The sequence below is a fragment of the Herpailurus yagouaroundi genome, unplaced genomic scaffold, assembly GCF_014898765.1.
Source record: "Herpailurus yagouaroundi ecotype Mexico unplaced genomic scaffold, PumYag 195, whole genome shotgun sequence".
Classification (NCBI taxonomy): domain Eukaryota; kingdom Metazoa; phylum Chordata; class Mammalia; order Carnivora; family Felidae; genus Herpailurus; species Herpailurus yagouaroundi.
In genome coordinates this window covers 3,027,241-3,051,448 of record NW_024412426.1, presented here as the reverse complement: position 1 = coordinate 3,051,448, position 24,208 = coordinate 3,027,241, and the positions used below count along the sequence as shown (strand labels likewise).

Genomic DNA, 24,208 nt, shown 5'->3' with positions numbered 1-24,208 from the left:
TCTTTCTTTCTTTCTTTCTTTCTTTCTTTCTTTCTTTCTTTCTTTCTTTCTTTCTCTTTCTCTCTCTCTCTCTTTTTTTCTTCTTTCTTTCTTGCTTTCTTGCTTTCTTTCTTTTGAGAGCGTGCATGAATTGGGGGAGGGGCAGAGGGAGAGAGAGAATCTCAAGCAGGCTCTACACCCAGCGTGGAGCACAACAGAGAGCTGTGGGATCATGACAGGAGCCGAAATCAAGAGTCGGAAGCTGAACTGACTGACCCACCCAGGCGCCTCTGACGTGTGTACAACTTGAAGTCATACATACATCAATCTTTTATCATAAAAATATCCTCATTAAAATTCCCCATAAATATAATTTAGAAAAGAATTTCGTTAATACTTCTTCCATTGTTGGATATTTATGAGGCTCTAAACTTTATTAAACACAGTGCCAAAGTGGGTATCTTCATGTAAAGGTATTTATTGACATTCTGAAATATTTCCTAGAAGTTAAGAATTACACTGTCAGAGAATGTGAACTAAGGTTCCTGAGACACTTTGCCAAACAGTGTTTCAGAATTGAACCCATTCCCAAGTTCACTTGCAGATTTTGAGTCTGACTCATTGTACTACACCAGCACTGCAGTATAACTTTCAATTTATCAAATTGCCTACAATTAAATTTTGTTTGTTTAATGAGTATTTTTAATGCTAGTGAGACTGAAGTATTTTTTCCTCTTTATCTTCCATTTAAAATGATCATTTCTTTGTTAATTGTTCAGTTTCTTTGCTCATATATTCTATTTAATTCTGGTGATTTTCTTATTGGCTTTTTTAGTAAACTCGTAATGAATTGCTTTTTTTCCCTCTCTCTCATTCTTTTTTAGTATTTGCAAGGACAGCCTTGTAGAAAGAATCTTCTATTGATAAGCATTAATGTTTGTCCTACTTTTTAGGAATTGGGAGTAATTAGCAAAAGGCTTCCTGGTGTGCTTTGGAATGAATGTGTGGAATACTATTAAATATCTTCAAGGATGGATTATTTGAAAGATTTCTTTCTATCTGTTGGCCAGTCTGATGAACAAACCCAGTCATTTTAGTAGTGCTATGTGTTTTGTATTGTTACTTCACTCATTCACAGTATGTTGGATAATTTTGTTATATCAATGACAGTCATTAATGAACTCATTCAGTAAATATTTGGGGGGTCGCTCTTGTGCTAGGCACATAGTTTTTCCATTTTTAAAACAAGAAAATCATGAAGTATGAGCTCTGAGTGAAAGCAGGACACTCTGGGTAACTCTCCACAGCATGTGACTGACCTCACAATTTGTGGTGTGGCAGATGGCCTCATGTTTGAGACTTCTAGATCAGCTTCTCCATTAGAGAAGCTGAGGAAAAGGCTTCTTACTGTGGTTGTGCCAAGCCAGCAGGGAGAAGTTGCCAGCCAAATACTTATTGATTACCTACTGTAGGCCTATGGGTTTGAGCCAAAGAGATCCAGGTATAAGAAACTGACTCTGCCTTTAAGGAGGTTACAATCTAGTTGTGGAGAAATCTAATAGAAAAATCATCATATTTTGTCCATTTTTCTAATGGATTGTCTTTCATTTATTCAGTGCTAGGAGCTCTTTTTTTTTTTTAATTTTTTTTCAACGTTTTTAATTTTATTTTTGGGACAGAGAGAGACAGAGCATGAACGGGGGAGGGGCAGAGAGAGAGGGAGACACAGAATCAGAAACAGGCTCCAGGCTCCGAGCCATCAGCCCAGAGCCTGACGCGGGGCTCAAACTCACGGACCGCGAGATCGTGACCTGGCTGAAGTCGGACGCTTAACCGACTGCGCCACCCAGGCGCCCCGGAGCTCTTTATATGTAAGGGATATTGATTCAATGTTGAAAAATATTTTTCTTATTTAAACATGTTTTCTTTTTAATTATATTTTTTATACCATTTATAAGTAAAATGAATTTATGTCACTATTTTCCTTTATGGTTCTTTATATATGCTTATATATAAAGCTTTATATAGAGCTTTATATATGTTTAGGAAGCTCTTTTCCTTGCCTAAATGATAAAAATATTCTTCCTTTTTTCCTTCTGGTACCTTTATAGCTATGTTAGAATATTTAAAACATTAGGGCGCCTGGGTGGCTCAGTCGGTTAAGCGTCCAACTTTGGCTCAGGTCATGATCTCATGGTCCGTGAGTTTGAGCCCTGCATTGGGCTCTGTGCTGACAGCTCAGCTCAGAGCCTGGAGCCTGCTTCGAATTCTGTGTCTCCCTCTCTCTGCTCCTCCCCTGCTCACACTCTTTCTCTATCTCTCAAAAAATAAACATTTAAAAAAATTTAAATTTAAACATTAAATATGTATTTTTATGTATTACATGATGTAGCAATCTCAATTTATTTTCCACATTGCTTATTCAGTTGTCTCAGTTCTATGTACTAAAGAATTCAGCTCTTCCCTTCTAATTTCAAATGTCCTTTCCTTTTTTTGTTTATTTATTTATTTTGAGAGAGAGAGAGAGAGAGAGAGAGAGAGAGAGAGAGAATATGCATGCGAGGGAGGGGCAGAGACAGAGGGAGAGAGAGAATCCCAGTCTCCATGATGTCAGCGCAGAGCCCCATGTGGGGCTTGATCTCATGAACTGTGAGATTGTGACGTGAGCTGAAATCAAGAATTGGACGCTTAACCAACTGAACCACCCAGGGACCCTGAAGTGTCCTTTTCTTCTATGCTAGATTCTCACACATTTATGGGCTTGTTTCTCTCCTCACCTTTTCCAGGAGTCCTTTTGTAACTTATTATCTATGTGAGTTTGATTAAAATGCTCTCCCACTTGGGTTCCCCATGTTTAAAATTGGGGGATAATGTAGTCGCAATCCATCTCATGGTGGGGCTATGAGAAATAAACCACAATGGGCTCCACTGTAAGCACTCAATGAATTCAGTGAATGATATTGTTGTTTTAAAGCCAGTGTCCATGGCTCTTAGTTCCTGTGCAGTTGACCTTCGAACAACGTGGGGTTAGGGGTACCAAACTGTCTCGCAAGTGTGAGTATAACTTTTTTTTTAAAAAAGATTTTGTCAATTCCTTGGGTCTTTTTTTTTTTTTAGCTTATTTATTCATTTAGAGAGAGAGAGAGAGAGAGAGAGCGCACGTGGGAGGGACAGAGAGAGACAGGGAAAGAGAGAATCCCAAGCAGGCTCCATAGCATCAGCACAGAGCCCGACAAGGCGCTCAGTCTTACAAACCATGAGATCATGACCTGAGCCAAAATCAAGAGATGGAGGCTTAACTGACTGAGCCACCCAGGTGCTCCTGGGTGTAACTTTTGACTCACCAAAAACTTAACTACTAATAGCCTATAGTTGACTGGAAGCCTTATCAATAACATAAATAGTTAAAACATATTTTGAATGTTATATGTTCAAAGATTTCTTGACTACTAATAGCCTATAGTTGACTGGAAGCCTTATCAAAAACATAAATGGTTAAAACATATTTTGAATGTTATATGTCTTATACACTGTATTTTTAAAGTAAGCTAGAGAAAAGAAAATGTTACAAAAAATCATAATGAAGAGAAAATACATTTACCAAAAAAATACATTTACAGACAATATATTTACAGAAAAAAAATTGGGGTATAGGTTGATGTGCGCAACCCAAACCTGTTTTGTTCAAGGGTCAGCTGTGGTAGATGGTCCTTGTCACTCTTTTTCTTTCAAAAAATTTCAAAGATTTCTTGGCCCTTCTTCTGCTTTATTTTTCTACTTGAATTGAATTTCAATTCATCAACTCCGAGAAAAACAAACAAAAAAAGAACAACTGAGATTCTGATTGAAATTCCATTAAATTTATATATTAAACAGGGAGGTTTGACATCTTACAAAATTGAATCTTCTCATCTACAAACAATGTAACTCTCTCCATTTATTTAGGCTTTGTGTTTTGCTCTTCAATCAAATTTGAATTATGGTGAGGCTTAAGCATTGATTTTTCTAGCTTTTCCCTCATGTTTGAGAGTGGCCCTCTTTCTCAGAACAGGTAGAGGCAGCTTTGGAGTTTCATTAAACACCTTGAGATACATTCTCTTTTGAGTCATCCAAACACCTCTGTGAGGTGAGATTGAACATTTCAATCTTACCGGCAAAGAATTTAAAAGGAAGGGAGGAACGTATCAGACATGTGTGTAGTTTTACTGAATCTAAAGTAATTCTATTATCCCTACTTTGCAAATGAGGAAACCAATTCTAAGAGGTTAAGGTGACATGGCCAAAGTGTACAATAAACTAAGAGATAGGGCTCAAACCCTGGGCTTGGGAATCCCAATCAGATGTTCTAATGGCCAGTAGCCACTGCTTCCCCCTGGTGTTCTCTCATACTCTCTGTATTTGTTATTTATCTCAGTGAAGGTGACCTGAGACCAATTGGTCTGTTTCCTGGGGCAGCCGCCATGCCCTGGTCTAGTTTCTGGATCTATCTGAATGGCTCATGCAGCCATTCCCATGAGCCAGTGATAGTGGCTTGGTCAATTCTGTTGCTGTTGAATATGGCCTGGCTGCCTGGTTACAGAGAGTACCTGGGAGGAGGCCCAGGGTAGGAGGAAGCCTGATGGAGGCCAAAAAGTCCCTTGTACATCTGAGCCTTGCTGTTTTGTTATCTGACTTCTGGGGTTGAGAAACACTACAGCCAGGTCAAGTTGTCAGGTTCATTACTCCATGACCCAAGGGAGCTAGTAAAGGATGAGAATCACAGAGTGACCAGGAGGAGGGGCCTACCCCGGGGCTGCCCTTCCACTTGCACTTTCAGCCAGGAAAGACCTGCTGTCCCAGCAGCAGCTGCCTTTGCCATCAGCCTTTGCTGTGTTTTTCCTAGATTTGTGCATTGATCTTCCTTTATTTATTATTTACCCTTTGTCCTTTTACAGAAACAGGACATCAAATACTTGCTTTTCTCGATTTTTCCACTGTAGCCACTTGGGTGCAGAGGCAGAATTTTCCTGATTAACCTCATCTTCCTGATTTTGTGACTGTATGTGTGAATATCTGTGCATGCATTGCTTCTCTTTATCTTGCTGGAAAGAATCCTACTCCAGAATCTTGGCTCTAGGAGAAATCCCTGGCCTCTGCCTCCAGGAAGCTCCTGAATATCCTTGGGAGCATCCAGAGGGATGGAAGAGAAACTGAGTGGGGCTCCAGGGTCTGGACAGCCTATGTTCACTTGAAGCAACTGTTTCATATATTGAGACTTAGAGTAACGTTTCACTAGTCAAAAATGCTTTGCTTTTATGATTAAAAGGTTGGAATTACTGTTCTGTGCCACCTAGGTGGGACTCACGTTCTCTTTTGAAAGAATTTCAGAAATAAAAATTTAAGCCCATTCTGCTTGCTTTCCTAGATTTTGTAGGGAATGATAATTTGGGAGAGAGGAAGTTCTGAATGACTGTGAAGACACTGGAAGTAGGATTTATTTCTTTGAAACTCAGCAGGCATTCTTAGAGTTCCTACCCTGCCAAGGTTGTTGGTTTTCACAACTCCAGAATGGTGCCTCCTAGAGTTGAGCCACGTAATGGCCTAATGGGATCCTATGAAAGCATTTAGATGCCATTTAAATAGGGGTGCAGGGTGATAAGACAGCGGCAGTATTTCAGATATCTTGCTCCAGAGTGGATTATGGTCGAATTAAGGGAAGAGTCCTCAATTGTTAAAGTTGGAAGGGGGCCAACTCATAGCACTTTCTTTCCCTGCCTGTGATCAGAACCAATCAAGAGAGATACAGGAATCAGGCAAATGGAGGTTAAAATATCACTTTTAAGACCAGTAAAGCTGATCCTAGAGAATGTAGTTGATGTCTGTGTTCAAGTAAAGTTTCTAAAAGTGAATTCTAGAATCAGACAGACTTACCCACCCAACACAGGTAGCACTGGAGAACCACAAGCTTCTACCAGTCATCCCCTGCCTTTTTGACTTCTCCCCTACCATCTATAGAATGGGGACACAGAGCAGAATGCAGATTCATCTCTAAGAACGCAGATGTGGAGAAGTGGTTGAGCTAACATATCCAGTTCTTGACCCCCAAATTACCAACCCAGGGAAAAGACTCAAGAGTTCCTTTGAAAGATGTCTCTCCACGAGGAAACACCAGATCGGGGAATAGGTTTCCTCTCTCAACAAGCCCAACTGATCAGCTTGAGATGAACTCTAAGGCAGTGAATACTGATTATGGGAAGTTTTGGTATGAGATTCATATTTATTTACTGAAAAGAAATGATCAGGATAGCATGTGTTTACTCAGGGAACATTTCTGGAGGAAACATTGGGCACGGTTTGGTGGAGGAAAGCACACAGCCTTAAACAGTTTGACGTGTAGAAATGGGGAGAGTCTGGGGCGCCTGGGTGGCTCAGTCGGTTAAGCGGCCGACTTCGGCTCAGGTCATGATCTCGTGGTCCGTGAGTTCGAGCCCCGCGTTGGGCTCTGTGCTGACAGCTCAGAGCCTGGAGCCTGTTTCAGATTCTGTGTCTCCCTCTCTCTGACCCTCCCCCGTTCATGCTCTGTCTCTCTCTGTCTCAAAAATAAATAAACGTTAAAAAAAAGTAAAAAAAAAAAAAAAAGAAATGGGGAGAGTCCAAGATGAGCTTGAACTCTAGCAAAGTGAAAAAGTCCTCCCAGCATGACTAATACAGTGGGGCTCTCATGATCTGGTTGATATGGGCTAACGTCATCAATCCCAAGAGTCATAAATGGAATATAAAGATTAGATGGCACAGTTCCAACTGGAAAAGTTCACAGGCATTAGGCCCAGCTGACACAGTGCAGTGGATGGCCCATAGGTGGTGGCTGGGAAGGCCGTGGTTCCAAGGATTCCAGCAAGATTGAGGCTTCTGGGGTTAGACCTCACGAGGGGGGGGGGGGGGGCCTCTCATCTGATTCCTTACTGGTTTGATAAATTCACATTGTTTTCTGGTTTACCATCTGAAAAAACTTGCTTAAGTTTTTTTTTTTTGTTTTTTGTTTTTTGTTTTTTTTAGAGCAGAAAGAAAATGGTTTGATTTGTTTGCTTTTTGTCTTACCAGCTAGGATATAATGGAGAGCTGTGCGTGTATAAGTTCACTTGATGTGACACTTTATTCTGAGGTTTCTGTTGCTTAATTGAAAATGGTTTAAAACCCACAAGTTCTGAGCAGGGGACTGGGAGGAATAGTAACACAGACCTTTCAAAAACAGTAGGGGTTTCAAAGGCCATATTCTTCTTGATTTTGGAATGCTGTATGTGATTTTTGTATGGTGGATTTTTCTTTTGAAACACATTTTTCTTAGGGTGACCTTATAACCTATTTGTCTTCTATAAGCATCCAGAAACAGGCAGCTGAAAATTATGGAAAGGGAAAATGGACAGAGGATTAAAATTAACTATGGATGATTACATAGATAATATCAGGATTTAAAGAGAATATATTCCCATATGATCTATTTGCTGCCTGTTTGTATATTTTATGGTTATTTATACTTCAATATGAATAAGTGGTATAGCCAGTTTTGTAAAGCTAATGTCAATCAGAGACGTCTCTCTGTCCATGTCATAGGATAGAGTTTGCTGTGATTGCCAGCAGAGACCCAGGTACCTCTTGGGGGTTTATTTCCATCTCCAAGATTCAGTGAGTTGTTTGCTTGTTATCTTCTTAAAGTAAAATAATATATGTAGAATGCTGAACACCATGCCTTCTCTAATTCTTAACATGGAGAAATACTTATTGTATTTTAAATTCAAAATGGTTATAAAATAGCATGTAAAGTTTTATCTCAGTTATGCAAAATTCAGCCAATGGTTATTAAGTTATTTCCCAGATGCTGTTTAAGGACCTGGGGTATGAGAACTAGGTAGGGAAGAACCTACCATTTCTTTGTGTCTCATTAATTTTTGCATCAGAGAGTTGATTGGTGTGGCTTGCTGTGATGTCCTCTATAGTCCACCCACCTCTATATATCCACCCACCTTCTCCTCGTGTAGATTAGGGCAGTGCTTTGGAAGACCTCATTTATCCCCCATTTTCACTCAGGGATAAGGATTGGAAGTTAAAACACATTTGTTGAGCTTCCTAAAGCACTAATATAATCACAGCCTAAACCACCTAGAAACCTCCTTTTTGAGGGAGCCTATGCTGGGAGAATCATCTTGGTGGTTCTCCTCCTTCTTCAGTGCGTTGTCACCTGCCCCATTGTATTGGACCTTTTGGATCTTTATTTTTGGGAGAGAGACTTAGAAATATACCTTTTTGGCCCATGGTTGATTGAGCATGTGAGTCAAACTGATGGATTCCCAAACTGGATTTTGACAGTAGGGCCTTTTAGCAATGGAAATTGGAGTTTGCGTGGTCTGCTGTCCATGGTTGGCAATGCCCATTGTTGGTCCCTACTGTTTACTTGTCCACTGCATGGTCTAAGGCAAGTATGTAGGCTTCTGTACCTTAGTTCCTTCCGTAAGATCAGGAGGTTCTTGACCCATTTTCTAATCATTTTGCAAGGGTTAAGAGATCTACACTTACAAAATCATTTGAACTAAAGAAAATCCCTGCCAAATAGTCACCATGAAAGTTTTTTATTCCCGCAAGAAGAGGAATTAATGGTATGATATCCCAGCACCTAAAGGAATGAGACCATTCAAAAATGAATTAATATGTGTACCTATTCATTTCCAAGTCTTTATTCCATAGCCCCTCACGTGAAAATGAAAATTACTGACCGACCTTTTGATGTCTCTTTCAGGGACACCTGTGTGGTTCTTTGTGAAAATTGCTCCAATTCGAAATGAACAGGATAAAGTGGTTTTATTTCTTTGCACTTTCAGTGACATAACAGCTTTCAAACAGCCCATTGAGGATGATTCATGTAAAGGTTTGTAATTCTGATTTGTACAAAAACATTTATGCCTTTTTCCCCCTCTGTGGTGTGTCTCCCATTACGGAGAATTTGAGGTTGCCAAGGTAATCTCTGCACAAAGATCAAGATTTAAACTCAGATTTGTGTTGGGTAAAGCACTGTATCATTCTGGAATGTATTAAGCGGGAAAAGGGGAAGAGAAAAAAAAAACTTTGTTTAGGAAAGCATTTGAATCAATTTTATACCTTTTGTAGCTTAACCCTTTCCAATAAAGTTTAGACAGAAGAAGGTATTTGGGCATCTTTGGTATCAGCGGAGTCTTTTTAGGTGTTCCCAGGACAGATCTCAGTCATGTAAATGAGGCAGTCCGTGGCCACATTCATCTTACTTGTATATAAACTTTGTTAGATTTGACTGACATCTCTCCCTCTGTGGTTGATGGAGCTATGTCTGTGGCTGGTGAATTCATTGGAAACATGGTATTAATGAGGCCAGGGTCTTGAGTAGCCTTTCCATATGGGTCGTTTGATCAGCTTGTGACCACAGATTTTAGTGCTCACTTCAGCCATATCGCATGCACGTATTGTTTGAATAATACTGGGGCCAAGGAAGGAAATGGCTCAGGATTTCTAGAACATGTATATGCTTGAAGAGGTTCCACTAATCAGATGTACAAAAGATGGCTTGTGATTCCCAGAGGTTTGGGATTAGGGGGTGTCACAGCCCTCTCTTCCATCCGTCTTCTCGCATGCACGCGAGACAGTCAGGAGGCCGTCAGCTCTTCTTTGTTGCAGTGCTTCTTGGCTCTGTGGCTGATTTTCCAGCTCTCTCTGAGAACTCTGCTCCTTGCGGTTTCCCAAGATGCAGCAGAGAGATGCTAGAAGGGCCCGGGCAAGAGTGAAACTGACAAAATTGTGATTGTTAAAATGTGCCTTAGAGGAGGAAAGAAAAAACATTATGTGGGTGCTGAATCCTCTAGCACATGTGGGTGCTCACATTTACAGAGTTCAGAGCATAGTCCTGTGTAGACCAGTGCATCCTATTTTTTTAAACTGATAACGATAGCCCAGTAAATCGATTTTAGCCTGCCTTTTGATTTTAAGATGACTGCAGATGTCAAGTTTCTCAGCCAGTTCCTCAGCCTCCTGCAGTCTCCTTTTTCTCCTGCAGATCTGTGATTCCCTGATTCCTAGTTTCTGACTTGAAGATTCCTCAGTGCAACAGGGATTACACGGTGATAGACTCACTCATGATTAAGGGTCACCCTTCTGTCCTCCAGAAACGCCATTGGCTTTTTTTAACTGAATAAACTCATAGATCCTGTTTTAAAGGCAGTCAGATATTTTGACATTTGCTTTTGCAAGTTTTCTCTTAAATCTTTAAAGTAACGTGATTTGGTTGAGTCAGCACACTTGCTGGACTTGCGTTTCACCACCACTGGAACATTTTTGGGTGACATGCAAGTATTGTTTAGTAGGAAAGACATACCCAACAGAGGATGTGCCACCTGGGTGTCTGCATTTGGTTCTTATGAAACGTGAAAGAAGAGATAAAAACAGTGACGCGGTGAGGCTCACCTAGGTTTATTTTCCAGGAGTAAAAAATGCTCTACTTCACTTAACCTGCCTCAATGATGCATTTCCTCGCTGATGAGAGTTTTGGTCCGTGCACACGCACCCACCTTAGTGCTCCCTGCAGGAACGCTGCTAGTGGATCATCCTTAATGTCTCCTCCAAGACGTGACTTTGTAAGCCTGTACATTTTAAATGCCATGATGGGTATGTTTAGACACTCCCACTTTTATGTCACTGTGGCCCTGGCTGACGTTGATTTGGTAGTCCACTTGGGACAAGGTCAAATTTTATATTAGTCCGTTTACGATAGAAGAGCATGACAGTTCTCCAGGCCTTGTTAGTTGTAAGTCTATAAACTGAAATTCTGGCTGCAAGGATCAAATCTAGGAAAACACGTTGCTGTGTAGCTGGATTGTTCTCCTGACTTGACATTTCTTCTTGGATGTGCTCTCACATTGAGAGGTTCTGGCAGGTCCAACTGGGTTTTCAGTACAGCACCTCAGTCAGCAATAAGAGTCTCAGAAGTCTTGCTAACCAGGCTTGTTTAGAATTCACTTTTGAGATGGATTGGAAGGGTGGATTATCCCAAACCCCAGAAATCCCCAGATAATTGCTCTTTGGCATAGCAGCACAAGATGTTTCCCATCATCAGATTAGTCCTCTTTTTAGTCAACAGTGCTCAAATTGTCTTTAAAATGACTTTATTTTCTCTAACTTTGGGGCTTGGGAGTGGGATAAGTGCATCCAGTAGTGACACGAGAAAGCCACTTGGTGCCTAACATTTTCCCAGAAACACTCCACAAAGTGGTAAACACACAGGGTAATCTTCAGTGGACTATTTTAGCATCTGACACAACGTAACTCCCCTTTGGCGAGTGATTGGGCCACCCCAGACCCCCTTTCCTTTAGTGTATCAGTTCTCAAGCTCCTTTTTATGAATCATCTGGGCCCCTGGACTTCCTTATCTCTTTTCTGTCCATCTTTTGACTACTTCCTTTGCTCTCTGACAAAAGGTGTCCGCAGGACCTTCCTTTGGACAGAAAATGCAAGTCGAGCTAGGTTTGCTGTTTGGTAGCAGCTCTGGGGTGTGTGTATATGTATTTGAAGTCAGGATGACAGAGTAGATGGGAATTCTTGGCTGAAATGAGAATGGAATCTCTCACTTTTCTGTTATTATGGATAATTGGTAGTGGGGCTGCAGGACATTTTTCTCTGTCCTATTCTCGCTTCTCAGCTGGGAGGCTTGGGCAAGTGGGTAGAGAAGAGTTCGATGGTAAGGCTCAGGGTTTGCTCTCTGCATTGCTCCCCAAAGGATGAGGATGGATTACCCCTCTTGTTTTGTCTCTTACTCCACCAAATAGTCTCACACTGAAGGAGCGAATTCATTTTGAGACCCACAAATTTAGTGCTACATAGTTAAACTTGAGCCAGATTCAGATAAAGTAAAGGAATGTAAAACTCCAGAGGAGATTTTCAAAGGCCAAAGATTGAGAATATTCAGGGGTGAGGCCTCTGGCAAGCTGCTGTAACTGCTGATCTGTCCGTATGTCTTCCTGTGGGATATTCGTGAGGCACTCTTGGGAAAGAAACCAGGCAGTGGATACCAGCCACAGGTGCCTTTGGCCCCTTCAGTATTAACATTTTATCCCTCTGCCCTTAGGATGATGGAAAGGTGATGATTTAGTGGCTGCTCCTCGAAGAAGCCACCCTAGATTTTTGGTTGTTTCTATAGTGATAGGGAAAAGACCAGGGGAGGAAGACTTGAGAGTGCTTGGGCAGTGTCCACACTGACTGTCCATCTTGGTCCTCAGTGTCTTCTGTGCTCTTGTGTATGTTGGGTTATGGCACCAGCTCCTCTAAGAGAATCTGTGACTCTGCAGATTAGGGCAAGCTTGGCCTCCAGCCTCCCCACTGAGGTCAGGACACCTTACAGCCATTTCCTCTTCAACTTCTACTCAAAGTGACTTGGCATGATTTTCCAGGGGAGGAGCCTATATGTCTGTCTTTTCTTGTATCCCTGGACTTCTCCTTGGACGAGCTGGAATTTCGTCTCACCCCAGAGTCATCTCTTCTTCTGGCCTAGGGAAACACAGGGCTTTGTGGGCTAAAGAAGCCTAGTGGGGGGCTTACCCCAGTTGAAACCAGTAGCCATCGTGTGGTCAAGGAAGGGGGAAATAGTTGCCCTTACTAAGAATGGAGAAAAGACCTAGTAAGTGCTTTTTAGCTGATTGCTGGATTACATATTGTGTTCCCTTTCTTCTATCCTTCTTCTCCTGTCATGCTTCCTCTTCCCTTCCTGCCCACCCCCTCTCACGCCAAAGACATACAGTAAGTGTGTGTGCTCAAGAGCTAGAGGTCTGCCTAAGGCAGAGGGGAGTGTACAAAGGAAGGAGTGAGCTGTTCTGCTGGTGGTAGGGCAGGATCCCGGAAAGGTTCCCTTAGGAGGAGCCGCCTTAGTTTCCTCATGGAAAATGACCGTTGGATTTCCCCCAAGGAAGATTGTCTTGAGCTAGGTTCTCATTGGGTTGTCTCCTCCCATTTGTCCTTTTGGATAACAGGAGCTCTGTTGTTTTCAGGAATGTTTCTCCTGATGGCTTTGGTCCAAATTATACAAGGTATCTTCCATAAAATCCATTTGCTCCTCTTATGTGTTTTTAATCTCATTGCATGGCTCTCACCCTAGTCACCCAAATTGGGAACCCAGAGGCTGCCTGGATTGCCACAGTATTGTCCAGGCATGCAGAGTCTCTTGCCTGGGGTCCTAACTGGTTTTTATCTATCAACCTTGTTTTTTATTTTTTTTAATGTTTTTATTTATTTTTGAGAGAGAGGGAGGGAGAGAGAGAGAGAGAGAGAGTGAGAGCATGAGCTGGGGAGGGGCAGAGAGAGAGAGAGAGAGAGAGAGAGAGAGAGACAGACAGACAGACAGACAGACAGAATCTGAAGCAGGCTCTAGGCTCTGAGCTGTTAGCACAGAGCCTGACATGGGCCTCAAACTCATGAACTGCGAGATCATGACATGAGCTGAAGTCAGATGCTTAACCGACTGAGCCACCCAGGCACCCCTATCAACCTTGTTTTTTAAAATCTACTATTCACATTACCATTCTGTCTTTTGTCTGTTTTCTTCTTCCGCCTCTTCTTCTTCTTCCCCTTCTCCTTCTTCTTTTTCTTCTCCTCCTCCTTCTCCTCCTCCTTCTCCTCCTCCTTCTCCTCCTCCTTCTCCTCCTCCTTCTCCTCCTCCTCCTTCTCCTCCTCCTTCTCCTCCTCCTCCTTCTCCTCCTCCTCCTCCTCCTCCTCCTCCTTCTTTTTCCTCTTCTTCATGTTTATTTATGTATTCTTGAGAGAGAGAAAGTGCAAGTGGGATGGGGCAGAGAGGGAGAGAGAGAATCTGAAGCAAGCTCTGCATTGTCCATGCCACCCTCAGTGTGGATCTCAAACCTACGAACTGTGAGATCATGACCTGAACCAAAGCCAGACGCTCAACTGGCTGAGCCACCCAGGCGCCCACCATTCTGTCTTTCTAAAGTGAAATCAGAGTGTTTCCTCCTCCCTACTATATTTGAACTCCTCCCTGGTTCCCTATGGGTTTCAGAATGAAGTTCAGATTTCTCAGTTTGCTATCTAAGTTGTTATCACCAAAGTTCTTCTCCATCTGGCCCCTGACAACCACTTTAACATCACTTCAAGCCACTGTCTACACCCCCCTCCTCTCTACCAGTCATGGCATTTGGGATGTCTTACTCTTCACTGACATGTTACCCTATTTTATGATTTTCGCTTTTGTAGGTGCTGTTCCTTTTGTGTGCAATGTCTATCTTTTCCTTCTCGTGTTTTTAACTCCTACTCATCTTTCAAAATTTGTCCTAGTGTTACCCCTTCTGGGAAGCCTCCCAAGCCTGGATTAGATAGATATGCCTTCTCTGGACAGTCTTGACCATAGCATCCTATATTCATCTCTGTTACAGAACTTAGCTAATGAGCTAAGTCATGGCTTATGTCATGGCTTTTAAAATTTATTTGCCAGTCTTCCCTACTAGAGCGCATGCTCTTTGAAGCCAGAGTCTGTATCTTATTTATCTTAGTATCTCTAGTACCTAGCACTATGCCTGGTATATAGCAATTATGTTTATAGAATTAATACATGAATGAATGAAGTTTTTTCATCTGGCCAGGCAATGATTCCTACTAGAAAGTATCTGTAGTTCAGAAAGAACATGGGGTGGAACTTGAGGGAGAACTTATTTCCTTCCATCAGAACAGTCAGAGCCTGGCCGTCCTGGTAGAGATGCGATGGAGAATTTCACACTGCCTGTCCGTTTCCCCATCCAACACCCACTCATCTTCCCACGCTGTCCACTGGGGTAGCCAAAAGCCAACTCCTTTAAGAGCCACATTCTTAGAAAGGTTTCAGGGCTAGCCTGAGCCTGGGGAAATGCCTAGAGGTCCAGGGATCTTTCTTTTCATCCCTTGTGCTAGATAGACCAGGACCCTGAGTTCCCTGCCAGGCAGGGTCTGGGGTATCTGTCCTGCCACCTCCTTCTTATCATTGGTCCCAGAGTATGGGTCATGGTGGTGGTAGTAGTGATGGTAGTGGAAGGGTAGGTTGTGGGTTAGGTTGGGGGGGTGTTGCAGAGCCCTCGTTGATGTCTGCATGCCCAACTATGTTTTACCTGATTGAAAATTATACTTTCTGTTCTTGAAAATCGTTGTAGAATTCAATTCCAGTTTTGTTTGGAGCTGAAAGAGAGCCTAACTCTGAAAGAGACTTAAAAAAAATTCTGGTTGACAGCTCACAAAGCAGATTCCAGTGAGCATCTTCATAAATGGTACATTTGGGGGAGATGTGAAACCTCTGCAGAGTCTGGACCATCCCCTCCTGTTAACATTAATGGGACCCCTACCGCCTGACTACCATGTGTCTCTTTTCAAGCTGACTCCAGCGGTCCTATTTCTCTGCTTAATGGCATCAGGATGGATGAAAATGCCACTGTCTTTTATTAAACCTAGAACTTCTGGAATAAGATAATAAAGCACTGATTTGCTATTCTTTCCATGTTGACGAAAATTTATCCAGATCATGATTCTTAAAGGTGCAAAAAAAAAAAAGGGGCCATTCTGCTGCTTAACTTCATTCCTCTGGATTCCAAGTCTATCTTGGAAAGGTGCTCCAGGGTAGAATTTGGCAGAACTGAGGTCTGCTGCAAGGTGTTGAATACTGCTAAACACTAAGGGATAAAAACCAAAAAAAATCACCTAGTCCTGTTTTTAGCTGTCATGTAAAAAGAGTTGGGTGCTCTGTTTACTTGCTATCTACTCCATGTCTAGGTCTTTGGAGCACCTCAACCCCAAGGTTGGTCTTGAGAACACTGACAGGGTTTCATGGGTCTCTTGAGGCAATTGCCATGGTCATAACCTGGATGCAGATGAGTTGGGTTGCTGGGTATTGGAATGGACAGTTGTCTTTGGAGATAATTAAATGCAGTAAAGATCACTCATATGTCTTAGATTCTGCGTTGTGGAGGGGACTGGATTGGAAAAAGATCAGTATTTTACTTTTCCTGGAGGAGCTGGTCCAGAGTGCCAAGGAGGCCTCCAGACAGCCTCTGTTTTAGTCTGCTAACCTGAGCCCACTAAACTTAGCCCCTTTGTTTTACTGGACAAATGCACCCTGCCTTTAGGCAGCTAGAGTATTTTAATTTCCACTTTACAGATAAGGCTTAAGCAATTTAAATGACTGGTTGGTGATCACAAAGCAAGCTGGAGGCAGAAATGGGACTTGTGTCCAGATTTTTTTGCTCCAAGTTCGGCTCTTGGGATTCTTGTTATTTGGAGGAACCTGTCAGCAACTGTCCTTCCCCCATCCCAGAGCAGACTAAAATATGCCTGTGCTTCACCGCCCCCCCCCCCCCCCCCCCCCCCCGACAAGGGATTAGATTCATTTCTCATTCCCCTGGCTTTGGAGAATGCATTGCATGGGATAGCCATTTAACTGGCTTGTCCACGTAACACTTGGAACCTGCTTGGTCTCTACTAGATCAGACTACGTGGGGGTTGGGGGCAGCTTGAGCCCAAAGTCTGAGAAATATCTCAATTGCCTGGCATTATCTGGCAGAAAAGCCTTGAGCTAGAGTGGAAACATCTGGGTTCTGGACTCTGTAGTCATCTGAGCACTCTGTGCCTCAGTTTTCCTATTTGTAAAACAGTGCTAAAACCTGTCACAAAGCTATGATTAGGATAATGTGAAAGGGGAAGAGTAAATTGCAACACAAATTTGTCTAGGTGCTTTTCTGAGCAGCGAGTCTGCGCTGGGAGGAATACAGAATGATTCATGGGAGCCCAGGAGGACAATGGGTGTATGTGCTTCTGACAGCCTAACTTGTGGTGTGAATGTCCATGACCTTCAGGACATGGTTGAAGCTGTCCTTTCTCTCCTCTACATGCTCCAGGCTGGGGGAAGTTTGCTCGGCTGACCAGAGCACTGACGAGCAGCAGGGGGGTCCTGCAGCAGCTGGCTCCCAGCGTGCAGAAAGGCGAGAACGTCCACAAGCATTCCCGCCTGGCTGAGGTAAGGGCAAGGGGCCAGCTCGTCTTAAACCGCACTTCCCTGGGGTCCCTGGGCTGAGAAAATGCCACAAAGCAAGTGTGTGGTTTGGAATGGACTTTCAGGACCCTCACACTCATGTGTTGGCTGGGCTGCACACCATAATGAGTGACTTTGGGAAAGTGACCTAATTCCTTTGAGCTTTGTACTTTCCCATATGTAAAAGGGGCCTGCAGACAGCTCTGTTCTAATGTATTGAGGTTACAGGTGTCCGTTCACTTTTTTTGAGGGAGTAGAGAAAGAGCTAGAAGTGCTATAGACATGAAGGGGTTTTTACTTCTAAACCATAAACAATTTTGTTATTCAAGCAATACATATTATTAGAGGGGAAAAAAAGTTATAGAAAGCAAAAAGAAAAAAACCCAACAACTTGTAATCTCACTAACCACATGGTTTTATTGTAATTTTTGTATACATTCTTTAACTCTTTTCTTTGCATATGTTGTCTTTCCTAAAGCCTAATAAATACATTTTTCATGTTAATATTTATGAAGTTCAGATGTATCTAAGAATCAATGTGTATATTTGATACGGTCGTGTTACCTTTTCTTCCCTTTCTATAATCATGAACATCTTTCCAGGTTAATACATGTACCTGAAATTCTTGTTGTTCTGGTAACCTTTGTAGTAAGGAAAACCTGTGACAGGTGGTATTCTCCCTTTTACTGGGACAAATGAGCAGCTGGGATGCCTGGACTTAATGCACCCAAATTACTGGTCTCTGTCTTTGGTGGTTCTGCATCCAAATCACTTATTATCTGCCTTTGATGGTGTCTGGTCCTCATTCTTTCCACTCAGCCTGGTGGACCAGGTAAGAGCATTATACCCTGCACACAGGAAGCTTTCATTTTAGCCAGAGATGACAGTGTATGTTGTCTCTCTGCCTGGTGGTGGCCACTCAGCTCTTGACCCTTGCTCAGATGCCAGGACCCTTTCTGGCCTGACTCCTGGCTCCCGGACTCCTAAGAGAGAAACTGCCAGCATGGTGTGGCTCACAGGGGCACTGCGCACAAGTGCACTGAGTGTCAGATGCGTTAACTACAGATCTCCTTGCGGCATCCCAAAGCTTTGGCCAATAGTGGGAGTGGGAGGATTCACCTGTGTCATGTTAGAGAAGGAGAGGCATTTGGAAGAATAGTTTTTGGTCATGATGTGGGCTTAGTATAAGATAGGAAGAATAATAAAGGAGACCTTTTGTTCACAGCCTGCACTTTCCTTGTTGGGTCTTTTGGTTAATAAAACAACCTCCTTTGGGGCTGTTCTCTGCCTTGCTGACTCTTAGCCACTCTGCTTGCCGTTCCTTCCACACACCACGCCTGCTCTTCTCACAGATATCTGCGGGGCAGTTCCTTCACCAACTCCAAGTTTTTGCTCAAATGTCATTTTTTCTGGGTGGCTACCCGAATCAGGGTTCTACCAGAGAAACAGAACCACTAGGATATTTGTATGTTAAGAGATTTATTGCAAGGAATTGGTTTATGTGATTGTGGGGGCTGGCTAGGCAAGTCTAAAATTTGTAGGGCAACTTGGCCAACTGGGAAAAACTCTTGGACGGATCTGATGCCAAAGTCCACAGATGGTATTTCTTCTCCTGCAGTTCTGCTCTTAAGGCCTTTCAACTGATTAGGCAGGGCCCGCCCAGATTATAGGGTATACTCTGCTTTCCTGGAAGTCGGCTTATTGTAGCTATCACATCTACAAAATTCCTTCACTGGAATGCTTAGATTAGTGTTTGATCAAATAACTGGGTACCATGGCCTAGCCAAGTTGACACATAATACTAACAATTACAGTTCATGCCTTGTCAGCTTGTCATACACATTTACTTAAACCATACTTAATCTCCCAATAAAGACAGTAACAAAGTCATACTTTCACTTAACATGCTCCACTTATCCTGCATATAACCAAAAACATGCCAGCTCTTCCCACGGAAGAGGACACAAAATCCTTGGGTGATGTTCACTCTTCCCCTTGATACTCTGTCACTTAAATACTCAGATGTAAACTAGTATTAATGCATCTTATGTTTGTTGATAGGGGGCAAGAGAGGGAAGAAAATAGAGTATTTGCTTAATATATGTATATATACATATATATGCGTATGTATGTACTATATATATATACACACACACATTTGTACGAAAACGAAAATACTCATAACTCCTAATTCTCTCCTGCTCTTTTTCTCCACTTAGTCCCTTATAATGTACTATACAGCTTATTCATTTATTCTGTTTGTTATTCATCAATACATCCCAAGTACTTAAAACAGTGCCAGGCACATAGTATATAGCTTATCAGTAGTGGGTTTTTTTTTTTTAATTGATTGAATTGATGACAGAAAGGAAATGATGTAGTGTTTTTGTCGACCTGTCTGACAGAAGCACTTGCTCATTGACTGGCAATATGAAGCAGACATCTGGGTCCCATCCCAGGGAATAGTAAATTTTAGTTAGCCTGGCTAGAGGCTTATGGATTGTATCTTTACCAAGAACCAGATTTGGATTTTGTTGATTTACTCAAATGGTTTTCTGTTTCCAATTCATTGAGTTCTGCTCTAATGTGTATTATTTATTTTCTATTTACTTTGGGTTTAACTCACTCCTCTTTTTTTTTAGTTTCCTAAGCTAGAAACTTAGATTATTGATTTTTGATCTTTCTTCTCTTCTCATATATGCATTCAATGATGTAAATCTTCCTCTAAGCACTACTTTCATTGCATCCCACAAATGTAAGTTCTGTGTTCATTAAAAAAATTTTTTTTAATGATTACTTATTTTTGAGAGAGAGAGAGACAGAGTGCAAGTGGGGAAGGGGCAGAGAGAGAGTGAGGCACAGAATCCCAAGCAGGTTCCAGGCTCCGAGCTGTCAGCACGGAGCTGGCTGCAGGGCTCGAACTCATGAACTGTGAGATCATGACCTGAGCCAAAGTCAGACACTCAACTGGCTGAGCCACCCAGGTGCCCCAAGTTCTGTGTTCATTTTAAATTGTTCTCAGTTTAAAAATATTTTGAAATTTCTCTTGAGATTTCTTTTTTTATCTCGTGTTATTTAGAAATGTGTTGTTTAATCTCCAAATATTTTGGGGTTTCACAGCTATCTTTTTGTTATTGCTTTCTAGGTTTTAAATCCACTGTAATCTGGGACCAGACATTGTATAATTTCTGTTGTTTTCAATTTGTTAAGGCTGTTCCCCTGACAATAAGTTCCTTAATTTTTGTTGGAGAAAATCAGTATTTCTCCCTTACTTTTTTTTAAAAAAGTTTACTTATTTATATATATATATATATATAGAGTGAGCACGTGTGCAAGCTGGGGAGGGGCAGAGAGGGAGGGGGAAAGAGAGAGAGAGAGAATCCCAAGCAGGCTCTGGGCATCTGAGCAGGGCCTGACGCAGGGCTCGATCTCATGAACTGTGAGATCATGATCTGAGCCAAGATAAAGGGTAGGATGTTTAACTGACTGAGCCACACAGGTGCCCATCTCCTTCACTTTTTTTTTTTTTCAACGTTTATTTATTTTTGGGACAGAGAGAGACAGAGCATGAACGGGGGAGGGGCAGAGAGGGAGGGAGACACAGAATCAGAAACAGGCTCCAGGCTCCGAGCCATCAGCCCAGAGCCCGACGCAGGGCTCGAACTCCCGGACCGTGAGATCGTGACCTGGCTGAAGTCGGATGCTTAACCGACTGCGCCACCCAGGCGCCCCTCTCCTTCACTTTTTAAAGATCATTTTATAGGGTACAGAATTCTAGACTGGTGATTGTTTGTTTGTTCGTTCTTCTCTCAACTCTAAATATTTTAGTCTGCTCTCTTTTTGCTTATGTTTCTGAGGAGAAGTTAGATATACTTCTTATCTTGGCTCCTTATAGGTTAGGTATTTTTTGCCTCTGGCTTCTTTCAGGTTTTTTTTTTTTTACCTTTGATTTCCTGCAGTTTGAATATGATGTATGCCTGTGTGTGTTTTCTGTTTATTTAATGGTCCTATATTCTGTTTGTGTTCTGTGAGCTTCCTGAAACTGGGATTTGGCATCTGATATGCATTTGGGGGAAATTGTCAGTCATTATTGCTTCAAGTATTTTTTCTGTTTCTCTCTTTCTTCCCCTTCTAGTGTCTCCCTTACACCTATGTTACACCTTTTGCAGCTGTCCCACAGTCCCTGGATATTGTTTTATTTGGTCCTTTTTCTCTTTGCTTTTCGGTTTTGGAGGCTTCTATTAAATCTTCAAGCTCAGAGATTCTTTCCTCAGCTGTGTTCAGTCTGCTAATGAGCTCATCAAAGGCATTCTTCATTTCTGTTCAGAGTGTTTTTGATATCTAGTATTTCTTTTTGGTTCTTTCTTAGAATTTCCATCTCTTTTCTTACATAACCCATCTGTTCTTGCATGTTACGTTTTCCATTAGAGCCCTTCGCATATTAATCATGGTTGTGTTAATTCCTGGTCTGATAATTCCAAAGCCCCTATCATTCCTGGGTCTGGTTCTGATGCTGCACTGTGTCTTTAGACTGTTTTTTGGCTTTTGGTATGGCTTGCAGTGTTTTGAAAGCTGAACTTGATGTGCTGGGTAAAAGGCACTTGGGTAAATAAATAGGCCCTTAGTGGTGTGGGAGTGAGGTGTCAGGGGAGAAGCAGCATTTATAGTCCTATAATTAGCTGTTCTAAGGAGCTTATGCCCCTGGAATGTGAATTTCACGAATGTCTCTCAGTATATTCCCTACTTAGGCCAGACAAAATGCATAGAGGGGCCCAGAATTGGATATCCCCACCCCCCTATCAGAGAGGCTCCACGAAACCTAATACATGAATTAGGTTCTGGTTCAATAGTTTCTCCTGAGGGCAGACTTTTTTTTTTAAAGAAGAATAGAATGCTCTCATGTATTTCAGTATGGTTACTTTTCTCCTCCTCTTCAAGAAGCATGAGAGTATATTTTTCTTTGATTTTCACTGTGAGGATGGCTACAGGTCCTAGAGGTCAAGCTCTCAAAACCACGAGTGGCTCCCCCTGGAACTTGTAATTCTCAGACTTGGTCACACTGAGCCACCTGCAGGTTAGATTTCCCCATCTGGCACTAGTTTTTGTGCAGGCTTCTGCTCATGGAAAGTTGTTATTTTTTTTATTCACCTGCCCTCTTCTCCAATTTTGGTGCAGCACTTGCTGTGAAGTTTCGCTTCTTGGATGGATCTAAGAATTGTAGATTTTTCAGTTTGTTCAGCATTTTTACTTGTTGTTATGATGGAGTGACAGTTTCCATTCTGAAGTGGAAGTTGGCAGGTAAGTTTTAAACAGAGAAAATGTGTTCCCTGCTCATGGCCTGTCGCCAGTTTCCTGCTCAGTTTTCTCACTGGTAGGGGCCACTGGCCAAATGGTGATTACGAGTGTGGATACTGCAGACCTCTCCCACTTCTGGGAAGGTGTGGACACAAAGCCCAAGTGGACTGGAAATAGCAGTTTTGCTTTTGTGTGGATTGCATGCGTTATTTTCAAGGCCACCTTATTTCCCTGTTAGACTGCTTTCCTGAGCTCAGGCAGTCTGGCTTTAGTGCTCATCTTACTCCTCAATATCTCCCTCCTGGACTGATTGTAGGAAAGAAGGAGACACTTACTGTATGCTATGTTCTGGGCTTCTTGTCTTTAATCCTCTAAACAACTTGGAGCAGTTTTACAGAGGTGGAAACTGGGGCATAGGGAAGGTCACAAACTTGTTCATGGTCACCTGGCAGTAGGGGGTAGACTCTGGATTGAGAACCAGGTTTATGTGACTTTAAACACAACCTGTTTCCCAACTGGGCCAGTTCCTTCTGTGAATTCCATGATCTCCCTCCTCTCAGGATAGAGAACCAAGGCCACTTTGTCTGCTGTTCTGGAGCACCCTGTTCCCTTGACCTCAGTTATTAGTATGAGCACCTGTTCTTTTAGCGGGCCAGTTTATTTTCAGATCTTCATGCGTGAGTCAGGCCAGAGGACCCTTGTCAAGGGTTGAGTTCTGTGGGGTACACATGCTGAGTAACATCTATGAAGGAGAAGGGGGAGGAAGCGGCACTGGGGGAGGGGGGCATCAGACCACAGTGCAGATCTGGTAGAGGCTCTGCGGCCTGACCAGAGCTTTGTAGCAGAGATGGCCTACTGGGCCGGGCAGGGGGGTCCCATACAGGGCACAAGGGCCAGGCCTCTCAGCCACCGTCTTGCTCAGTCAGTGGCAGGTGCCTCAGTGGAAAGTTCAGGTTTCTGTCCCTGAGGAAGCTAACAGGGGGCTGTCCACTAACTGCACCTGCAGCTGGGCAGAGAATCCTTTCTGGAAGTGGGATCTGAGGGGTTGTGTTTCAGAGTTCTCTACCACACTGTAATGCTTTCTGCCTTAATACGGAGGAGAGGCACAGTGTATGGAAGGGCATCACTCCTGCTTAGAGGATTCCGCACTGCAGTTTTCACACAGGGCTGACCTTGCTGGGGTTTGGTCCATCTCGGAGCATTCTGCCGCCATGCCAGCCTCTCTGTCTGGAACGGCTGTGGGGAAGACATGGAGGGGAAAGCACCTTTCCCTGTCACGTCCTCTTTCAGTGCTTCCCTGTGAGCGAGCCAGCTCAAGATATAATGTAGATATGCCATCGTGACGGGCACATCATTCAGCCATGTGCCCGGGGGTCGTGTGGCCCAGCTCCTGATTCTCACCATCTCACTGTAAGGACACTTGGTACCTGGCATGTGTTCTGCTGTTCTCCACACCAGTGATCGCAGTGATGGGCTGAAGTAGCATTGCAGGTTCCAACCCACTGAGCAACTTACCCAATTGTGAGAGTTCAGGCAAGTCATTTCACCTCTAAGAGCTCCCATTTCCTCCTCTTCCTTCTCTTCAAGTGGAGGGAGTGAGTTCAAACGAGAATAATATGTACCCACGGATTTGTTCAGAGTAGGTTCTCAATGCAAACACTTTGGCATATAGTAAATGCTCAACGGTATTAATATTAAATTTTCATTTTTGGTTCTTTAAATCTTTATTTAAAAAGTTCTCAAGGGGCGCCTGGGTGGCTCAGTCAGTTGGGCGTCTGACTTTGGCTCAGGTCGTGATCTCACGGCTTGTGAGCTGCGCTGACAGCTCAGAGCCTGGAGCCTGCATTGGATTCTGTGTCTCCCTGTCTCCCTGCTCCTCCCCCACTTGTGTGC

The 24,208-nt window shown here is 42.8% G+C and overlaps 1 protein-coding gene across 4 annotated transcripts in view; it reads left to right on the top strand.

Annotated features, from left to right (window-relative positions):
* Positions 1–24,208, top strand: part of KCNH1 (potassium voltage-gated channel subfamily H member 1) — a 382,684-nt gene that overhangs the window by 35,516 nt on the left and 322,960 nt on the right. For 3 of the 4 annotated variants that reach the window (XM_040446362.1, XM_040446361.1, XM_040446363.1), the window contains exons 4-5: positions 8,750–8,878; positions 16,887–17,005. In XM_040446362.1, the coding sequence (XP_040302296.1) occupies positions 8,750–8,878; positions 16,887–17,005 (248 nt within the window). Of the gene's footprint in view, positions 1–8,749; positions 8,879–16,886; positions 17,006–24,208 lie in introns of those variants that run through there. The other variant, XM_040446364.1, reaches the window with a different exon arrangement.